At 38.2% G+C, this 17,538-nt stretch overlaps 1 protein-coding gene across 12 annotated transcripts in view; it reads left to right on the forward strand.

Annotated features, from left to right (window-relative positions):
* Positions 1-16,894, forward strand: part of MLH3 (mutL homolog 3) — a 29,314-nt gene extending 12,420 nt beyond the window's left edge. For 5 of the 12 annotated variants that reach the window (XM_074365221.1, XM_074365220.1, XM_074365224.1 and 2 more), the window contains 7 exons: positions 3,590-3,682; positions 4,951-5,062; positions 6,064-6,223; positions 11,047-11,070; positions 11,176-11,254; positions 13,692-13,843; positions 14,955-15,356. In XM_074365221.1, coding sequence (XP_074221322.1) covers positions 3,590-3,682; positions 4,951-5,062; positions 6,064-6,223; positions 11,047-11,070; positions 11,176-11,254; positions 13,692-13,843; positions 14,955-15,077 — 743 coding nt within the window. In that variant the 3' untranslated portion in view covers positions 15,078-15,356. Of the gene's footprint in view, positions 1-3,589; positions 3,683-4,950; positions 5,063-6,050; positions 6,224-11,046; positions 11,071-11,175; positions 11,255-13,691; positions 13,844-14,954; positions 15,357-15,916 lie in introns of those variants that run through there. The other 7 variants (XR_012507447.1, XM_074365223.1, XR_012507448.1 and 4 more) reach the window with 7 other exon arrangements.
* Positions 16,895-17,538: the final 644 nt, after the last annotated feature.

Raw genomic sequence — 17,538 nt, forward strand, 5'->3', positions numbered from 1 at the left:
TTGTTTAACAGTGGTTACCTTGGGAATGAGAATGGAAGTGGTCAAGGAGGAAATTTCATCTTTTACTCTTTAAAATATTTTATATTGTTTGACTTTTAATAATATTTTAATGTGTTCCCTGTACAATAATAGAAAGTTTATATAATGAACTCTGCTAGGTTTGTCAACAGTTACACACAATCTTTTGGTGACTTGCTTTAATAAGACAGTAATAGTTTATAAATAATAATATAACTCATTCAACAAATATTGACTACAGTGTCTATGGCATGCCAGAGACTGTGCTAGGGATACAATGGTGGGAAAAAATGTACATGCAAGAGAAATAGATGATCACACAAACATTAAAATTTTAACTCTAGCTAGCGTTATGGAGGAGAGAAACAAGATGCTGTAAGAACCTGTAATTGGAGATTTGATTTAGTCAGGGAGATCAGGGAAGATTTTCTGGGTAAAGTGAGATCTGGAGTATGAGTATGGGCTAACTAGATAAAGAAGAGATGGAGGAATATTCTGGACAGAGAGAATAACGAATGCAATTTGTGCTTTCCTCTTTAGTAATAGGAAGCAGGGCAAGCCCTTCCTAGTGTGAGAGCAAGGAACCAAGGCTAGAGATGTAGGTTGCAGCCAGGTATTAAATGCCAGTTACAAGCTTTGTCTTCGTCCCAGCACCAGTTGGAAACAATTGAAAGCTTCTAGTTTTCTTTATCATTGTTTGTTTTCACAGCAGCACGTGTCGCATCACATTTGCATTTTGAAAATATTGCTGTGGCTGCAGTGTGGAGCAGGGATTGGGTGTGAAGGTGGAGTCCTAGTAACTGCAGAGAGACTGTTAGGAGGATATTGCAATACCTAAGAAATGATGGTTAGCCAGGACCAGAGTGGCCTAGAGAGAAGAATATTTAGGAGATATAGTCAACAGGACTTGGTGATGGATTGGATATGGGGAAGGTATATCAAAGATGACTCTTGGTTTTCTAACCTCCATAACAAAGTGGATGATGTTGCAGGACCAGGTTGGAGGAGAAGCAGGCAGGGAAGGTGAAAGTCATGAGTTCAGTCTGCAGTCCCTTTGAAATGTTCAGGAAGAAATGTCAAGAACGTGGTTGGATATTACAGGTCTAGGATTAGGGGAGTATTCTGACATGGAGATCTAAATCTGAGGTGTCAGCATAAAGTTGGTCATTGAAGTCATGGGCAAAAATTGTGTCATTTAGAGGAAGAGTGAAGAGTGAGGAGAAAAGAGATTCTGAATCTAGGATAATTCCATCATTTAATAGCTGGGTAGAAAAGGGTGAACCAGCAAGAGAGATTATGGAGGAACAGAGAAATAGGAAGAAAATAGGCAAAGGTTGTGTTGCAAAGCCAAGACTTTGTACTAAGTGCTACCGAGAGGTTAAGTAAGATGAGGACCAAAAATATCAGTTAGATTTCCTGACAGTGAAGGCCAAGGACTTCAGCAAGTGAGAGCTGTTTCAGAGAAGAGATGATAGGGCAGGATGCTGACAGGCTGTAGAAATCTGTGATGGGGAAGAGGTTGAGAGAAGGCTTTTTTTTTTTTTTTTTAACTGGGAGACCCTTGAGCTATTCTTGAGCCATTTATAAGGAATGCTTGATCCTGTAAGGTTCTGGAAAAGGCCTGAGTGGCTGAGAGCCCTGAGCACCACAGGAGGAGTTGGCTCCCAATGGGTAGATCTGCAGGCAAGGGCTTCTAAAGTTTGAAAGCAGTTCATTCTCTTTGTATTTCAAAATATTTCCTTTTATCTTATTTACAGTATAAATTTATTTAGTAAATGTTATAACATATCAAAGGCAAACTAACCGAAAGTTCTGTCATAATTATAATAAATACAGAATTAGTGAAGGTTAAATTCTATGCTTTCACTGTTTCCAGAAATAGATTTTTTTTCTAAAGTTTGGATTACCTGGAATTCTTTGTTGGTTAATACAAAATCTCTAATAATGGCACCAGAGGTGGGTGGAGCCACAGAATCTCCAGTTATTAAAGAAGTAAAAGGGACCTATTTAAATTTCTCAAGATTCTAAATTTTTATTGTACTGGTTAGCTGTCACCAAGGAATATTTTTAGATAAAAACACTTTTCTAAATCAAAATGTATGTGTTTTTATTGTTGCTCATGAATACCAAAAGCAACCTATTCCTGTAATTGGCTTACTTTTATTTTAACATTTGCACATATTTTTGTAATGGACAAATACATTACTGTTTTAAATTATAGTGAAGGTAATGCCACATAATGGTAGTTTTTATTGCCTGTTTCCACCTACAATAAAATACAGTTATGATACCCTAAGGAACAAAGATTCATTAATTAATTCTGTAAGTATTTATTGAGCACCTATTATGTGCCTAGTGCTGCTATACATGCTGGGAATATAACAGACAAAAATCCTTGTCCTTATGAACCTTCTATTCAGTTGTTTTGCAATACCAAAAACACAGCTCTGACATGAGTAAATTACCTTCATGTATCCTACTTCATTCAAGAAGAGAAAATGTGAACATTTTGTAGACTATAAATGATTCCTCCAGAGTCAGGTGCAGGACTGATTTCTTAGGGTCCTTGACTCTTGGTAATTCACATTGGCTCTAGTCTCAAGTTTGAGGTTACGCCCTCACCATTTATTATTTATTCCATTGTTTTGCCCAATACAGGATGTTCAGTATTCATCACAACCAGCTGCAACTCCTGTCCTCAAAGGAGTTTAAAATTCAGCATTTGGGGCCAGTTCTGTGGTTGAACATGCTGTCAGAAAAATTATTATCCTTCTTTTTTTTAAAGTCTGAAGCTCTTCTGCCATGAATTTGATGGTTTTGTAGAAACAAGTTTTTAATCTTAAGTAGAAATAGGAAAAACAAGTATTATCTGTTTTTGTCAAATTCAAGGGGAAAATTTTTATTTCAATATAATCAATAACAATAAACCTCAACCCTTTGGCCAAAAGTAGTAAAATTACAAGCTAAAAAGATGTACTAATGTAACTGAGAATCAGTTGTCCTGTCAGTGAGAAAGGGATTTCCCTGTAGATTGGCTTTGGGGTTAGGACATTCTGCTCCTCTCTGGAGGAGAGTCGACTTTGGTTCAGAATGAATAGTTGAGTAGTTGTGACAGAAACTATTGTCCCCAAATCCTAAAATATTTGCTGTCTGGCCCTTCAAAAAAAATTGCTGACCTCTGATCTAAAGTGTAGTGGAATTACATTCTTCGTGAGTCCCAGAGTAGCTTGCAAATCAAGGTGAGCTGACTAATAATGTGTGCTTTAATGATCCTTCAGTGTATCAAATTTGAATTAATAAAACAAAATCAGCATTTAAACATTAAGAATGTAGGGCTTTCACCTTGTTTTATAAATGAAATACTGATGAGCTAAAGGGTTTTTCATCAGGGGTACATTTATTGTAGTTTTTCCCATAATTTCAATTTTTTAAGAAATAAAAGATAATTGTTACTACTCAGTTTGTATGCTTCTCTTATGCTCTTGTTGTTAAGTAGTTTGAATTAAACTTTTTCTCCCTCAACACAACATGATTATTTTAATAATCTTGATGTGAGAATTTGAAACCCCAGTCGTCCTTGCTGATCTTCTAGGTGGACACCTGCTAGTCTTGGTGGACCAGCATGCTGCCCATGAGCGCATCCGATTGGAGCAGCTTATCATTGGTAAGAATCTGCTGAGGACTAGAAAATACTAAGACTCTCCAGTAGAATATACTTGAAAGAATTTTTCTACCTGTGACTATTGTGAAAAAAGATGAATTGTATACTTAAAAAATTAAGCTGAAGTCTGCTGGTATGGCTTCTTTTATAACTGAAAGAATGTTCAAAGTGAATGTAGTTCACTTTACTAATTCAAACTTGTGGGTCTTACATGGTCAAAGGCATATTTGCCACCTGTTTATCATTAACCCTGAGATTTGGCTACTTTGCTATGACACAAAGATCTGCACCTCCATATGCCCATATGATCATGGTAGACCTTCTTCACCATTCATCAGGCAGGGAACCCCAGCAGCTCAGAAGGACCAATATATTGTTTTTGTTTTAAAATTTAATTTGGTTTTGAGTAGGTGATATAATCAAATAGGTTTAAGTCTGAAAGCTACAAAAGGGAATATAATAAAGTCTCCTTTCTACCCTTGTCCTTCATCCATACTAGTTTCTCTCCCTAGAGGCAGCCTGTATCACTAATTTGGTATGTAGTCTTCCGAAGTCAATATGTGCTTTTTAATCTCTGCTGCTACCTTTTTTCTCATCATGAGGCAGTGTGTTCCCCAAGATGTAAAATACCAGGAAAATCTTTACTCCTATAGTCAAGTAATAAAAAACAAAGCAAAACAAAACAAAACAAAGCAAAACAAAACAAAAACCTGAATGTTAAAGAGTTAGGTGAGGACCTAGGGAAGTATTTCATGGACGAGAATGACAATGATGTTACTTCCATGTTCACTTTTCCTTATAAAATGAAGATACAGTAAAAACAGTGTTAGAAAAAATTAATTAATTAATAGGCCCTGGACCATTGGAGAATATTACTAAGTCTCTTTAGAGACTTGGAAATCCTTCTAAAGGAATGGGGAAGTCTTCTTGAACCTTTGGGTTGTGTAGTAAACCTCTTTTATTTCCCCAGTAATCCACATTAGTCAACCTCTGTTATTAAAACATTTGTTGACTATCTACAGGAAAATTGCATTATTCATTTGAATGTCAGATTTAAGTCTTACATTTCTTATTTTAGCAAATACTGCTAAAATGAATAAACAAACTAGGTATTTACTAGTTTGACTTTAATAATGGAAATTCAAAGCCTAAAACTGAATATTGAATGCACTGCTAAGCACTATAATAATTCCAGGCCTGTGCCTTCCTTCTTACCTGAATCTAGAAGACGTTACTTCCTATTCTTAACCCATTCATCTTTCTCCCAATAGATTCCTATGAGAAGCAACAGCCACAAGGCTCTGGTCGAAAAAAGTTACTGTCTTCCACTATAAGTCCTCCACTAGAGGTAACAGTGACAGAGGAACAAAGGAGACTCTTATGGTTAGTACCACCATGAGGATGTGATGTTGACGATGCACATCCTCACAGTACTTCTGTGAGGTACAAGCATAACTGCTGTTCCTTTTTTCAGATGAGGCACTGAGACCAAAAGAGGTTACATGACTTGTTCAAGGTCATAACAACTATTAAGCGGTGGAGCAGACACTCAAATGCAGGTTGTCTGAATCCAGATGCTGTTCTTTCCACTGTATCACAGCTGTTGAGTATAGGATAGAGTTTCCCTGATAATTTTTTCCAGCAGTTGGCTTAGAATACTCTTAACATTTCTTGGAACGGTCAGTATTTATGCTGTACTGTTTCTGAAAGCAAAGTTACTACAGTAATTGCTTCCATTCTGCTCTGCCTTAGTGCACTGTAGGGTCTTAGTTTTCATTACCATAATCCTACTGGGAAGAAAGTAAAACACTGGGCCACAAGGACGGAGCAAATCAAGATAGGACATTTTCCCACTTTGGGGCGGCACAAATAATTGGAAATGAAATAGAGAATTGTCTCTAAATTTGTTTAAGGTTTGGGACTATGCGACTGCCAATAAATCTTTTTCCCTGGGGCATAATTTATATTAGAGGCAGATCCATTTATTTACATCCCATTAATCAGGACTTCTCATTTCCTCAGGCTGTTAATTACTGCTCTGCTTTAATGCTGATTCAAAATATTCTCAGCACTTTTATTTGTGCCAAACTTCTTTAAGTGCCAGCAAGAAGTTAGCAATTCCTCGGTGAAAAGTAAAAATTTAGGAACAGGAAATAGAAATAAATTGATTCTCTCAATGGAAAAGAGAAAAAAAAAAGAAGAAGAAAGTTACTGTAATTCAAAAAGGAAATTTGATAGTAAAATCCTAAGTAAACAATCGTAAGTGTGGGAAAACAGTACAACTTTTAAAGCTTTGTGCAGCTTTTGAGAAATTATCACGTATTTGGAACCAGTACTGAAATGTGAACAAAGTAATTCTTTTACATTTGAGGTTATTTATTTAGGTGTTACCGCAAAAACCTGGAAGATCTGGGCCTTGAAATCATATTTCCAGATGCTAGTGATTCTCTGGTCCTTGTAGGAAAAGTACCACTCTGTTTTGTAGAAAGAGAAGCCAATGAACTTCGAAGAGGAAGATCTACTGTGACCAAGAGCATTGTGGAGGTAAGACATGGCTGCAGATGCTAAGCAAACTGCTGAGTGCTAGTAAGCGCCCGTGTTGTTTAGAAATTCTCTATATTCATATCTTATTCAACACGCATTTATGAGATACCTGCTGTGTGCCAAGTGCTGGCGAGTCAAAGATGAATTAATTAGCTCAAGGTGAGGAAGAAGGATGTTTAATAATTATAATACAGTGAAATTTGGCCAGCAGAGGTATGTTCAAACGCGCTTTAGAAATACAGAATGTTTACTGTGCCCAGGAGGGTGGAGGTCGAGGAAACTGTCACAGAAAAGCGTTTTTTGCTTGTTTTTAGGAAAAGTCTTGTAGAACAGTAGGAGCCTGCCAAGTACAGAGAGGGGAGAAGGGTATTTTAGACAGAATAACAGATGTCAGAGCCTTGAAGCCGATCCTGTGTTTAAGGAACTGCCAATATATATGGCTCAAATTAAAATATACCAAGGGTGGTGGTGGGCCTAGATGAGGCTAGATAGGTTGTCAAGGCCAACCTATAAAGGGATTTAGTATATTCAGCTAAGCAGTTTGCATTTCATCCCGTAGGCAGCCAATGAAGAAGAGTAAAATACATTTTAGCATTACATTTTAAATATTAGAAAACAGGAAAGGAGGAAAGAAAAGGCAACAAAGACAAAATAAATTGTGTTTGCTTTTTTTTAATTTTTAAAAAAATTACTCTCCACATCTATTAGAGTGTTCTTTATTTCTCTTTTTTTTTCCCTCTACTGGTTTAGAATTTGAATTTTAGCTTGCATACTTAACACAGTTTAAAGGTAATTCATTTCTTTATTCTCTTCCTAAACTGTGCACAAACCTTACCACCCTTTATCCTCTATCACTCTTCTCCCATCTTTCATCTGTTGCCTATTTTAATTCCACCTTGTTTTTAATCCTCCTGGTAGTCATTAATTTTATAGTCAGCGTTTATTTAGATCAACCAAAATGTTTTCCAGTCTTTGTTTGCTGTTGCTTTTTGCATCCTTATTCTTTATGTTCGGTGTTCTCTTTTTTATTGAAGTAAATCTCTTAAAAGTTCTTACATTAAGAGTCAATGAATAATAAACTGTCTCTGAAAATATCTTTATTTTGCCTTCACATTTGCATGATTGCCTAGCTAAAAATAGAAATCTATATTCTTATTTATGCCTCAAGCATTTCAAAAATATTCCATTACTTTTGACATTCTATTTTTGCTATTGAAGTCCATTGTCAACCTAATTATCATTACTTTGTAGGTAACCTGATTTTCTCTCAGGTTGCTTTCAAGATTTTCACTTTGTCTTTGGTATTTTGCAGTTTTCCTGTGATGTATCTTTGTATTTATTTTGATTTCCTTCTTGCGATTCATCTTATTTCTTCAATTTGGAAAATATACAGTTATTATCACTGCAAACATTGCTTCTCCCCCCACCCCCATCTCTTAGAAATCCTGTCAGATCTCTACTGGACCTTATCTTTCTATTCTCCATGTCTTTTAACTTCTTTTTCATATTTCCCATGGTTTTATCTCTCTGTGATACATTCTAGAAAACTCATTCAACTTACAGTAAATTAAATTTTCCTCTTCTTCTACTATTTAATTAGATGTTTAACTTGTCCACTGGGTTTTTTATTTCAATAACTGTATTTTTCCCCAGAATTTTAATTTGGTTCTTTCTCAAATCTATCTGTTCTTTTTTTATGGTATCCTATTTTATTCGTTGTGGTTTCTTAACTCCTTTGTTTCTAGTTCTTTCTGTTTGGAGCACAAGCAAATCCACATCAACTTGGCCTACCATTTTTATCCAAAAATCTGAGTTACTTTAGTAATATCTAACAACAAAAAGTAGAAGATAGATTTAGTGGATAAATTGTGGGATAGATGGATGTGGGAAAGATTTGAGGTAGGGAGAGTGGTTGAGAGGCTATTGCACTGGTGCAAACAAGGGAGGATGAGGATTTGACTAAGACAGTAGCAATGGGATTAGAGAGGAGGGGCATATTTGAAACATAATTTGGAAGACAGAATCAACAGGATCTGGTGAGTAATAGAATATAAAAGAGATAAAAGAGAAAAGATAAGTAATGATCTGAGGGTTCTTTCTTGGATGACTGGAGGGATGGTGGTGCCATTGACATAAAAAGGAAATAGAGGAGGAAGACTACAGCTGGCTGGGGAGTGAGGTTGTGAGTCTAAGTTTAGACACGCTGAATGTGCCATCAAATGGAGATGTGCAATGGATAGACAGAATTCCAGATCTAGCACTTGGGAAAGAAGTCTGGGCTGTAGTATCTATTTGGAGGTTAACAGTATCCAGTTGACCTTTGAACAGCATGGGTTTAAACTGTGCAGGTCCGCTTATATGTGAGTTTTTAAAAATTAATACATACTACAGTACTCAGGATTCATGTTTGGTTGAATTCCAAGATGTAGAACCAAGGATACAGAAGGCTGACTGTAAGGTTGTACCAGGATTTTCTATTGCGCAGGGCGTTGGTGCCCTAACTCCTGCATTGTTCAAGGGTCAACTGTATATATTTTGATAATATCAGAAGCTGGAGAAGGGTCTAAAAGAAGTGAGATTGTCCAGGGGGAATATAAAGAAAAAAAAAGAGCAAAGGGTGGAGCCTGTGGAACACCAGCATTCAGGGTGTATATGTTTCAGCATAGGTCTGGAAAGCTACTGCTGTAAAGGATGACTGAAAATATTTGGTCAGAGAGGGAGGGGAAAACTGGGAAAAAGTAATATTGCCAAAGCCAAGGGAAGTTTTAAGCAAGAAGGGAATGGTCAACAATGGCTAGAGAGTAAAAGCCTGAAAAGCTGGATTTGGCTGTCATGGGGACGTTGCCTGCCTTGGAATCCATTCGGGGTTGAGGGATGGGGAAGAGGAGACAGAGTGCAGTGGGTCAGGAGAGAAGGGAGAAAGGGGAGCTAGGTAGGCCGCTCTTTCAAGAACTCTAGATGAGCCGATAGCTAAAGGTTAGGGGTCTCGGGAAGTATGGGGCAGGATACAGGTGGAGGAGAGATTTTTGTTTGTTTTCAGATGGGAGAGACTTGAGCATGTTTGTAAGCCAAGCATGAGAAGACATTTGAGAGGAGAGGCAGCTAACGTGCCAGCTTTGGGATCACCTTGACTGTACCCTTCCCAGAATTGCCCTTTGATCAGACCACCTCTGCTTGGCTTTCAGCAGCACTCTTCTCCCAGCAGAGCTTATTTTCGCCAAGGCTCCTCCTCCAAATTGTCTTAAATCCAAAAGATAGGATCTGTTAGAATCTTTTATTGTAATTTAATCCTTTAGTATTTAACCAGAAAATTATCATGAAAACTTTCCTAAAGCGACTTCAAAGACTACTAGTAAGAAGTTTACCTCAAATTGAAACAAAGCTTAGGGTTTCAGAAAAATCTTGATTATGTTAAGTCAGGCTGATCAGGAGAGATTTTGTTGATTCTGAAAGAAGCTGGAACAGTTCTGGCATCTTGGAGAGGAGGTAGCTACTTGGATCCTAGCAGCTGAAAGGATCCAAATAGCGACCTAATACATCTTTCTATCAAGGTCTATCCTCTAGCCTAATGATTGAGCCTTTTGAAGATTATTTAAATTACCTAGCATTAATTGAACCACCAAATTATGAAATGAATAGAGAATAAGATCCTTCTCCCCTTCTCCAGGCTTACAAGTCCAGATGCATAAATACAAGAGAGAATAGCAAAGAAGTCAGGTTTGATCTGTATCCACAATGAACTTTGTTAGTGGGTCAGGTATTATGAGACATCTTTCTGTTTAGGTTTGTTTGGAAAAATATGTAACTTTTAAAAAATATATAGTGTCTACCACCTAGCTCTTGGTAACTGTGCTCATCTATAAGTATGGTGGACTAGTGTGTAAATGAGGAAGGGGAGGGAATTTTCTTCTGAGTCTGGTTTAAAAAGAAATGTACTATGTTGTAATCCTGGAAGCTAATTTATACATAGCCTTTCTAGGAGTAAAGAAATCCTGTGCTTTCTTACAAATAAATTATTAAATGTGCCATATCTCAAAACAGTTTTCAACCTCCAGAGGTTAAACAAATTGGTAGCATGACATAGTGTCTGCTTTAAATTTCTTAAAAGTCCTTTTGTAAATATTAACATCTGCAGGGATATAACTATTGAAAAGGTGACCCTCAGGACAGAGATATGCAAAGGAGGAGAAACTTTTCAACAGAATGCCTCAGAACATAAGATTTTTTGACCTGAAGGGAATTGCCATACGCACGCGCGCGCGCGCGCACACACACACACACACACACACACACACACACACACACACACGCGCGCGCGCGCCTGTGAATTGTCACACAGACAAAAAAGCCTGCGGGAACTAAGTGACTGTTTATGTTTATGATATTTAAGCAAGTGTTGAACTGAGTGCAGTCATGTTGATGACTGCTGTATATTTATTCTGTTTATGTGCTGTATTACACGTGTTCCGGCCAAGATTATAAATACAAACAGACAGCCTCTTACTGAGAAGCCTCTCTGAAATTTAGTTGAGTCATTACGGCTACCAGTTACATAACCTCATGAGTTGGTGTGCTATCTCTGGAGGAAGCTTCAGTAGCTAAATATATTCTCTGTTCAGTAAGAGTTTTTTCAGTTGTCTTGCTATTTCATATTCAGAATGCCTTACAACAAATAAATTATTTACACCGAAGTGCTATATTGCTGGAACCCTCTTCTTCAAGAGACATATTTTAAAGAAGAAAATTGGGATGTTTTGTAAACTATCAAAGGGCAGTTATAACATAACAGTAGAGTAACAGCTGTTCTCCTTTTCTCTTTGTAGGAATTTATTCGAGAACAAGTGGAGGTAGGCTTTTCTCTTATTTTGGGGTTTCATACAGAGGCACCACACACACAAGGCTCCATTGTCCCATTTGCTTTTCCATTAATAAAGAATGTGTTTTTGCATTAGCTACTCCAGACCACAGGAGGCATCCAAAGGACTTTGCCACTAACTGTCCAGAAGGTGTTGGCCTCCCAAGCCTGCCATGGTAAGACTCTCAGCACACCAGCTCCTGAGTGCCTCTGCTTGCGAAGCACTGGCAGGTACCCAGTTATGAAAGGAGTGGAAGGCACATTTACCACCCACCTCTTAGAGGGTACAATTTAGATCAAGAAACTAAGTACACTAAAAATGAACACTAAAAAATTGCTTTTACAAAGCAAAATAGCAACATGTATATTTGACCATAATGCAGACTGACTTATTTGAGTGGGAGTAGCTCCTAGAGGAGATGCATTTGAGTCAAGTTTTGAATGAGCTGAGGGACATGGATTCATGGGATGGAAGGGAAAGTTTACTACAGGGAGAGGAAATATCCTGTGCAGAGATCCAGAGGCAGAAACAAATTAGTTATATGAGGAGCAGCAGAAAATATCAAGAATGAGGCTGGTAAGAAAGCATAGAAGGCTGCAAGGTCACAACAAAACTTTTAGATTTCATACAGAAGGCAAGACTCATTGGGGGGTAATACGATAAAATATAGAAAAGGGTATTGGAGGAACTTTAGGGATCATGACAGCTACTGAATCCCCTGCAACAATCATATGACCATGGTGGGGTCTCCACTCCAGACCCTTCCTCCATTTGATCTCCCCATAATCTCTCTCTTCACTTGCTGTCTTTTCTGGCTTTGTAACCTCTGTCCCTCATTCATTTGTTTCCTACAAATATGTAAATTCCTTCACCCCTTTATCCTATCTTTATTCCTCATGTCTGCTCTATCACCAGATCTCATCACCTCTACCTTCATAATGCATCTTAAATGTCTGTGATGTGACCTGTTTCCACTGCCACCTCCCTAGTTCTTGCCACCGTTGAGTCCTCATACTTTGTCTTCCTACATCTATCTTGGCTCCCCTTCAAGCCATTCTTCTCTCAGCACCCAGAGGAATCTTTTTTTTTTTAATTGAAGTATAGTCAGTTACAATGTGTCGATTTCTGGTGTACAGCACAATGTCCCAGTCATGCATATACCTACATGTATTTTTTTCATATTCTTTTTCATTAAAGGTTATTACAAGATATTGAATATAGTACCCCATGCTATACAGAAGAGATTTTTAAATCTATTTTTATATATAATGGCTAACATTTGCAAATCTCAGACTCCCAAATTTATCCCTTCCCACCCTCTTTCCCCTGGTAACCGTAAGATTGTTCACTGTGTCTGCAAGTCTGTTTCTATTTTGTAGATGATTTCATTAGTGTCCAGAGGAATCTTTTTGAAATATTCCTCTGAGCACATCATTCTCCTAGCAAAAACATGTCCGTGACTACCTACTGCTCTTAGGATAAACATTTTATTCTTTACCGTGTCCTCCAGGGGTCTGCATGGTCTGGCCCCAGCCTGCCTCTCCAGTCTCTTCTCACATCACCCTCCACCTTGCCCTTCACAATCCACCTGCTTCCTGGTCTTAGTCTTGTGTGCTGAATTCTCTATTTGCCCTTTTCCTCTTTCTGAAATGCCTCTCTGCTCATTCTTCAACTAGCCATGTGTTTCTTAACCTAAGAACTCAGATTAAATATCATTTTCTTTCCTAATTAAAAAAAAAATATATATATATATATAATCTTGCCAGGAAAGCCTTTCTCCTAAACTGGGTTTGGTCTTCCTGTTATATATTATTTGACATTCTATATTTTATAGTACTTATATTTATAATTTAAATTCTTGTGTAATTATTTGCTTACTGTTTGTCTCACCTGTTAGACTGTAAGCTCCATGACGGTAGAGATCATCCATCTCATTCACTGCCTGGCATAGCTCCAGCACAGAGTACATACTTAATAAATATATGTCGATTGTGTGAATTAATGTATGCATAAAGGCAGGTTCTGACAATATGGGACTTACGAGTAGGAAGATTATGATAGAAATAGAAAAGAGAAGCAAATAAAATGGACATTGTTGGGGGAGGGTATAGCTCAGTGATAGAGTACATGCTTAGCATGCACAAGGTCCTGGGATCAATCCCAGTACCTCCATTTGAAAAGAAAAATTAAAAATAAATAAACCTAATTGCCTCCCCCCCCCCCCAATAAAAGGACATTGTAGGGAAACAGTCAGAAATCTTGGTGATAGATTGGCCCTGGATGAAAGGTGACTTCGATTTCACTGTAAGAAGTAGGCAAAAGTATTACTCTTGCCTCTTTGAAAAAAACTCTGAAGGCAAAATCCTAACAAGTTAAGGAACGCCTGCTACAGGGATTAGGAAGACAACGACTCCATAAGGAAAAGCTGAGAGACAGGTCAGTCCTGAAGCCTTAGTTTCATCTGTGGATGTAAGTGCCAGTTTCAAGCAGTATTAAACATGAAAGAAGCCTAAGAACCATCTTGCTCTTCCCAGATATTCGGCTCTGACCCAGGGTCAGCACTGGTTTCCTGCCATACCACACCATACCTGTTGTTCCTGTCTTTCATTTAGGGGCCATTAAGTTTAATGATGTCCTGAGCCTAGAGGAGAGCTGTCGCCTCATTGAAGCTCTGTCCTGCTGCCAGCTGCCGTTCCAGTGTGCTCATGGCAGGCCCTCCATGCTGCCATTAGCTGACGTTGACCACTTGGAGCAGGAAATCCAGGTACAGTAATGACTCACAGGAGACTAGCTCCTGTTATCCAAATGTAACCTGTCTTAATCCTTTCTCAAATATAAGAGTTTTGAAAAATAAGCACTGGAGGCTTTATATAAAGTCTCACCATTTCATCTTCTAGCTCAAATTCAAAATGGAGTTTAGGCTGAACTGTTAGATTATATACATGATGACTGTATTTTTTAAGCTTCACACATGTACAGATTGACGTATCCTGAACATCTGCTGCCTACTGGCTTTAGGTTTGATGAGACGCAGAAGTTCTCTCTGGGGCTACAGAAAGTCGGTAGAAACACAGCCGATGACCTGCTGGCAACTGTAGCCTAAACAGCCAGTTGCTTGACAGTACTTGCTGGAAATGGTAGCCATCTCCAAGCATCTCTAGAGTAATGATTTGAGGATCATCGGGCAGGGAACCAAGTTTAGGAGATTTTCACATTATTCTTTGGCCCTGATTACTCAGCAGTCCAGGAACAATGATGTGGATAATGCAATAAAGGCACCGAGTGGTTTAAATTAAAGAACATGTTCTATCCTTGTTATAATCTTAAATGAAATAGAACATGAGAGCATAATAGGAATGTCTATGTTGCCGCTTTCCAAAATCTTTTCTTTTGCCTAACTCTCCTGCCAAGGGCTATAAAGTCTTTTCTTGCATGGCGTTTTCAGGTACTAATGTTTTCTGACTCAGCTAGTAGATTTTGCTCCATTAGGAACTTTTTTGGGGGAGGGTATAGCTCAGGTGTAGAGTGCTAGCCTAGCATGCACGAGGTCCTGGGTTCAATTCCTACTACCTACATTAAATAAATAAATAAATAAACCAGTTATCTCCCCCTCTAAAAAAATTGGATTAAATTAAAAGAAAAAAAGAACTTTTTGTTTCATATGACAATGAAAAAAGTTTTGTCCCCATTCCTGAAGAGATGGGCCTCTAGACTTAAGAGTTTTCAGTCCCATTTATCCTAAAGGAAATCTGTAATCTTTTCTGAGTCCAGAAATTAGAAATCAAAGCTGATTTGAATAGCCATTATTAGGAAATACTTATATTCTACTTGGCTTTTCATACTGCTAAAAGGAGTTATTCTCATTCTTCCCATAGGTTAAACCCAATCTTGCTAAACTTCGCAGAATGGCCCAAGCATGGCAGCTCTTTAGAAAAAAAGAAGGATGTGATACAAAGCAAAGCCTACAGACATCCATGCCTCCTTGTGAGCCCTCGTGAGAACAGAATTATTGTCTCTAAGGAACCAAAAGGATGCTGCCTGTAGGCCTCTAAGTGGAGAGGTGAACAGCAGGCACCGGCAGTCTTGACTGAATGGTTCCAGTGCACCTGCTTAGCATATCCGTCTTCCTTGAGCAGATTGACTTCCTCCAGTCAGGTACCCAGATGGAATTCAAGCTTAAAGACAGTTCATTCACTGGCACCCGTGCACACAAGAAGTTGCCCTATAATACCTATTTTTGTAACTTATTTAAGGATAAAATTTAATGATTAATTGTCTGATTGGTTGGTTGGTTTGTGGGATTTTGGGGGGATGGGATGGGAATTTTTTTGGTTTTGTTTTGCAGTTTTTTTCCAGCCTCATAATTTGCACTGATGTGATTTACCTGATGCTGAACTCCCAGAGACCAAGTCTGCCTTCTTAGACACCCCCACATCCGTGATCGGTCGGCCCCTCCCGTCCCTCCAGCCTCCTTCACCTCACTTTGCTGCTGCTTTACATTCTGCATCTCAGACACTGAGTTTCTGTGCACTCTTTAAAAATGTTCCCTGCATCTTCCACCTGGCCTGCAGTTAGATTATTTTAGGGATAACAACTAATGATAAAGAGAAGCAATGACAGGGATGGGATAGAGAAAATTTAGTCCTTTTCCTGTTTTTTTGTGTTTTATTGCCGCCTTAAAAACTCTTGAGGATGCCTCCGTAGCAATGGATTTGGAGGAAGGTTGTGGGAGGAGGGAAGCCAGCAAAGCAAGCATTACCTCAGGTACTCGGGTAGTCTAGTCGGGGTCACTAATAAAATTAGATTTGGATTAAAAAAAAAAAAACTCTTCACACAGGCACAAGTGTACAAGAGGCAGCGGCTGGAGCTGGTGTCCCAGGTGGGCGTGGGCCCTGCAGCTCCAAAACCTCCACCTGCCTGCGCGGGAGCTGTCAGCTCTATACTGCTCTGTCACAAGCTTGTTGATCATGTGAAAATTCTAGAAAAGGGCCCCTTGACAAGACATCTAAAAACGTTGGAACTGGATTGGTGGTGGCTCCAGCATGTGGTTGTAATGAAATTACAGATTCAAGTGGATGAAAGGGGAAGACCGTGGATACCACGGTTTAAAAGATTTGGCTGTGGTTCTGCAATGGCCTCCAGGTGGTTAGCCATTGAATAGGTTAAAGGGAAAATGGTAGTGGAAGCCTTGACCATCAAAACCCATACAGTAAAATGACTATACTTCAATAAACAAACAAACAAATGAACAAAACTGGATATAGCCAAGGAACTCTGCTTTCCTCCTGTGACTGCACTGTTCCCTGCTGGCTAAAGGTGCAGTCAAGGCTGCCCTGGCTGATTACACATGGAAACAAGAACACAAGAAAGCAGAAGTGAAGAAGAAAGGAGCCCTTGGCCAAGCCTCAGTCCGGTAGGTCATATCAGCTGTTTGCTCCCCCTCCCCCCATGGTAAAAGAACTAGAGATACGCACCACATTTGTTGTTCACCTTGTGGCTCTAATGCAAGCACAATACAGTTTAATTGTTCTGAATCCTGTGGTTTCTTTCAGCCCACTTTTATCACCTTAAGCCAGTTCATGTATATTTTAAATTGTGTGTATGACCTCAAAACTGAAATCAGTAATGAAATCTCAAGTTTTTGGTAGTCCATGAAATGCACAAATATCTAATTTCACCTGAATTTGTTTTGGGGAAGATTACCAATAGAGTGTATGATTATTTGATAGAAACAATTATTGTACATAAAACATATTTGCATATGTATAATAAATAAAAGAATGTAAGGAAAAAATAAAACCCCCTCTTTCAGAGACTGATATTGTTCATATCCCAAACCAGTAATATGGTGAAAGTACTATGAGCTTGTTTTATAAAATTTTTTTAAATTGAAGTTGATTTACAATGTGTTAGTTTCTGGTGTATAGCATAGTGATTCATTTATATATATATATATATATATATATATATATATATATATTCTTTTTCATTATAAGTTATTACAAGATGTTGGATGTAGTTTCTTATGCTATTCAGTAGGACCTTGTAGTTTATCCATTCTGTATGTAGTAGTTTGTATCTGCTAATCCCAAACTCCTAATTTATCCCTCCCCTCCTTCCCATTGTTGAATTTGTTTTCTATGTCTGTGAGTCTCTTTCTGTTTTGTAAATAAGTTCATTTGTATCATTTTTTTAAGATTCCAGATGTAAGTGATATCATATGATATCTGCCTTTCTCTGGCTGATTTACTTCACTTAGTATGATAATAAAAATTTTTCTGTACTTAAAAAGTACCTCTCTTAAAAAGGAAGCCTCCTGAACTGTTGGTGGGAATGTAAATTGGTGCAACCACTATGGAGGACAGTATGGAGGTTGCTTAAAAAACTAAAAATAGACTTCCCATGTGACCCAGCAATCCCATTCCTGGGTTATATCTGGAAAAAAATATAATTCCAAAA

Source organism: Camelus bactrianus, chromosome 6 (genome assembly GCF_048773025.1).
Source record: "Camelus bactrianus isolate YW-2024 breed Bactrian camel chromosome 6, ASM4877302v1, whole genome shotgun sequence".
Classification (NCBI taxonomy): Eukaryota; Metazoa; Chordata; class Mammalia; order Artiodactyla; family Camelidae; genus Camelus; species Camelus bactrianus.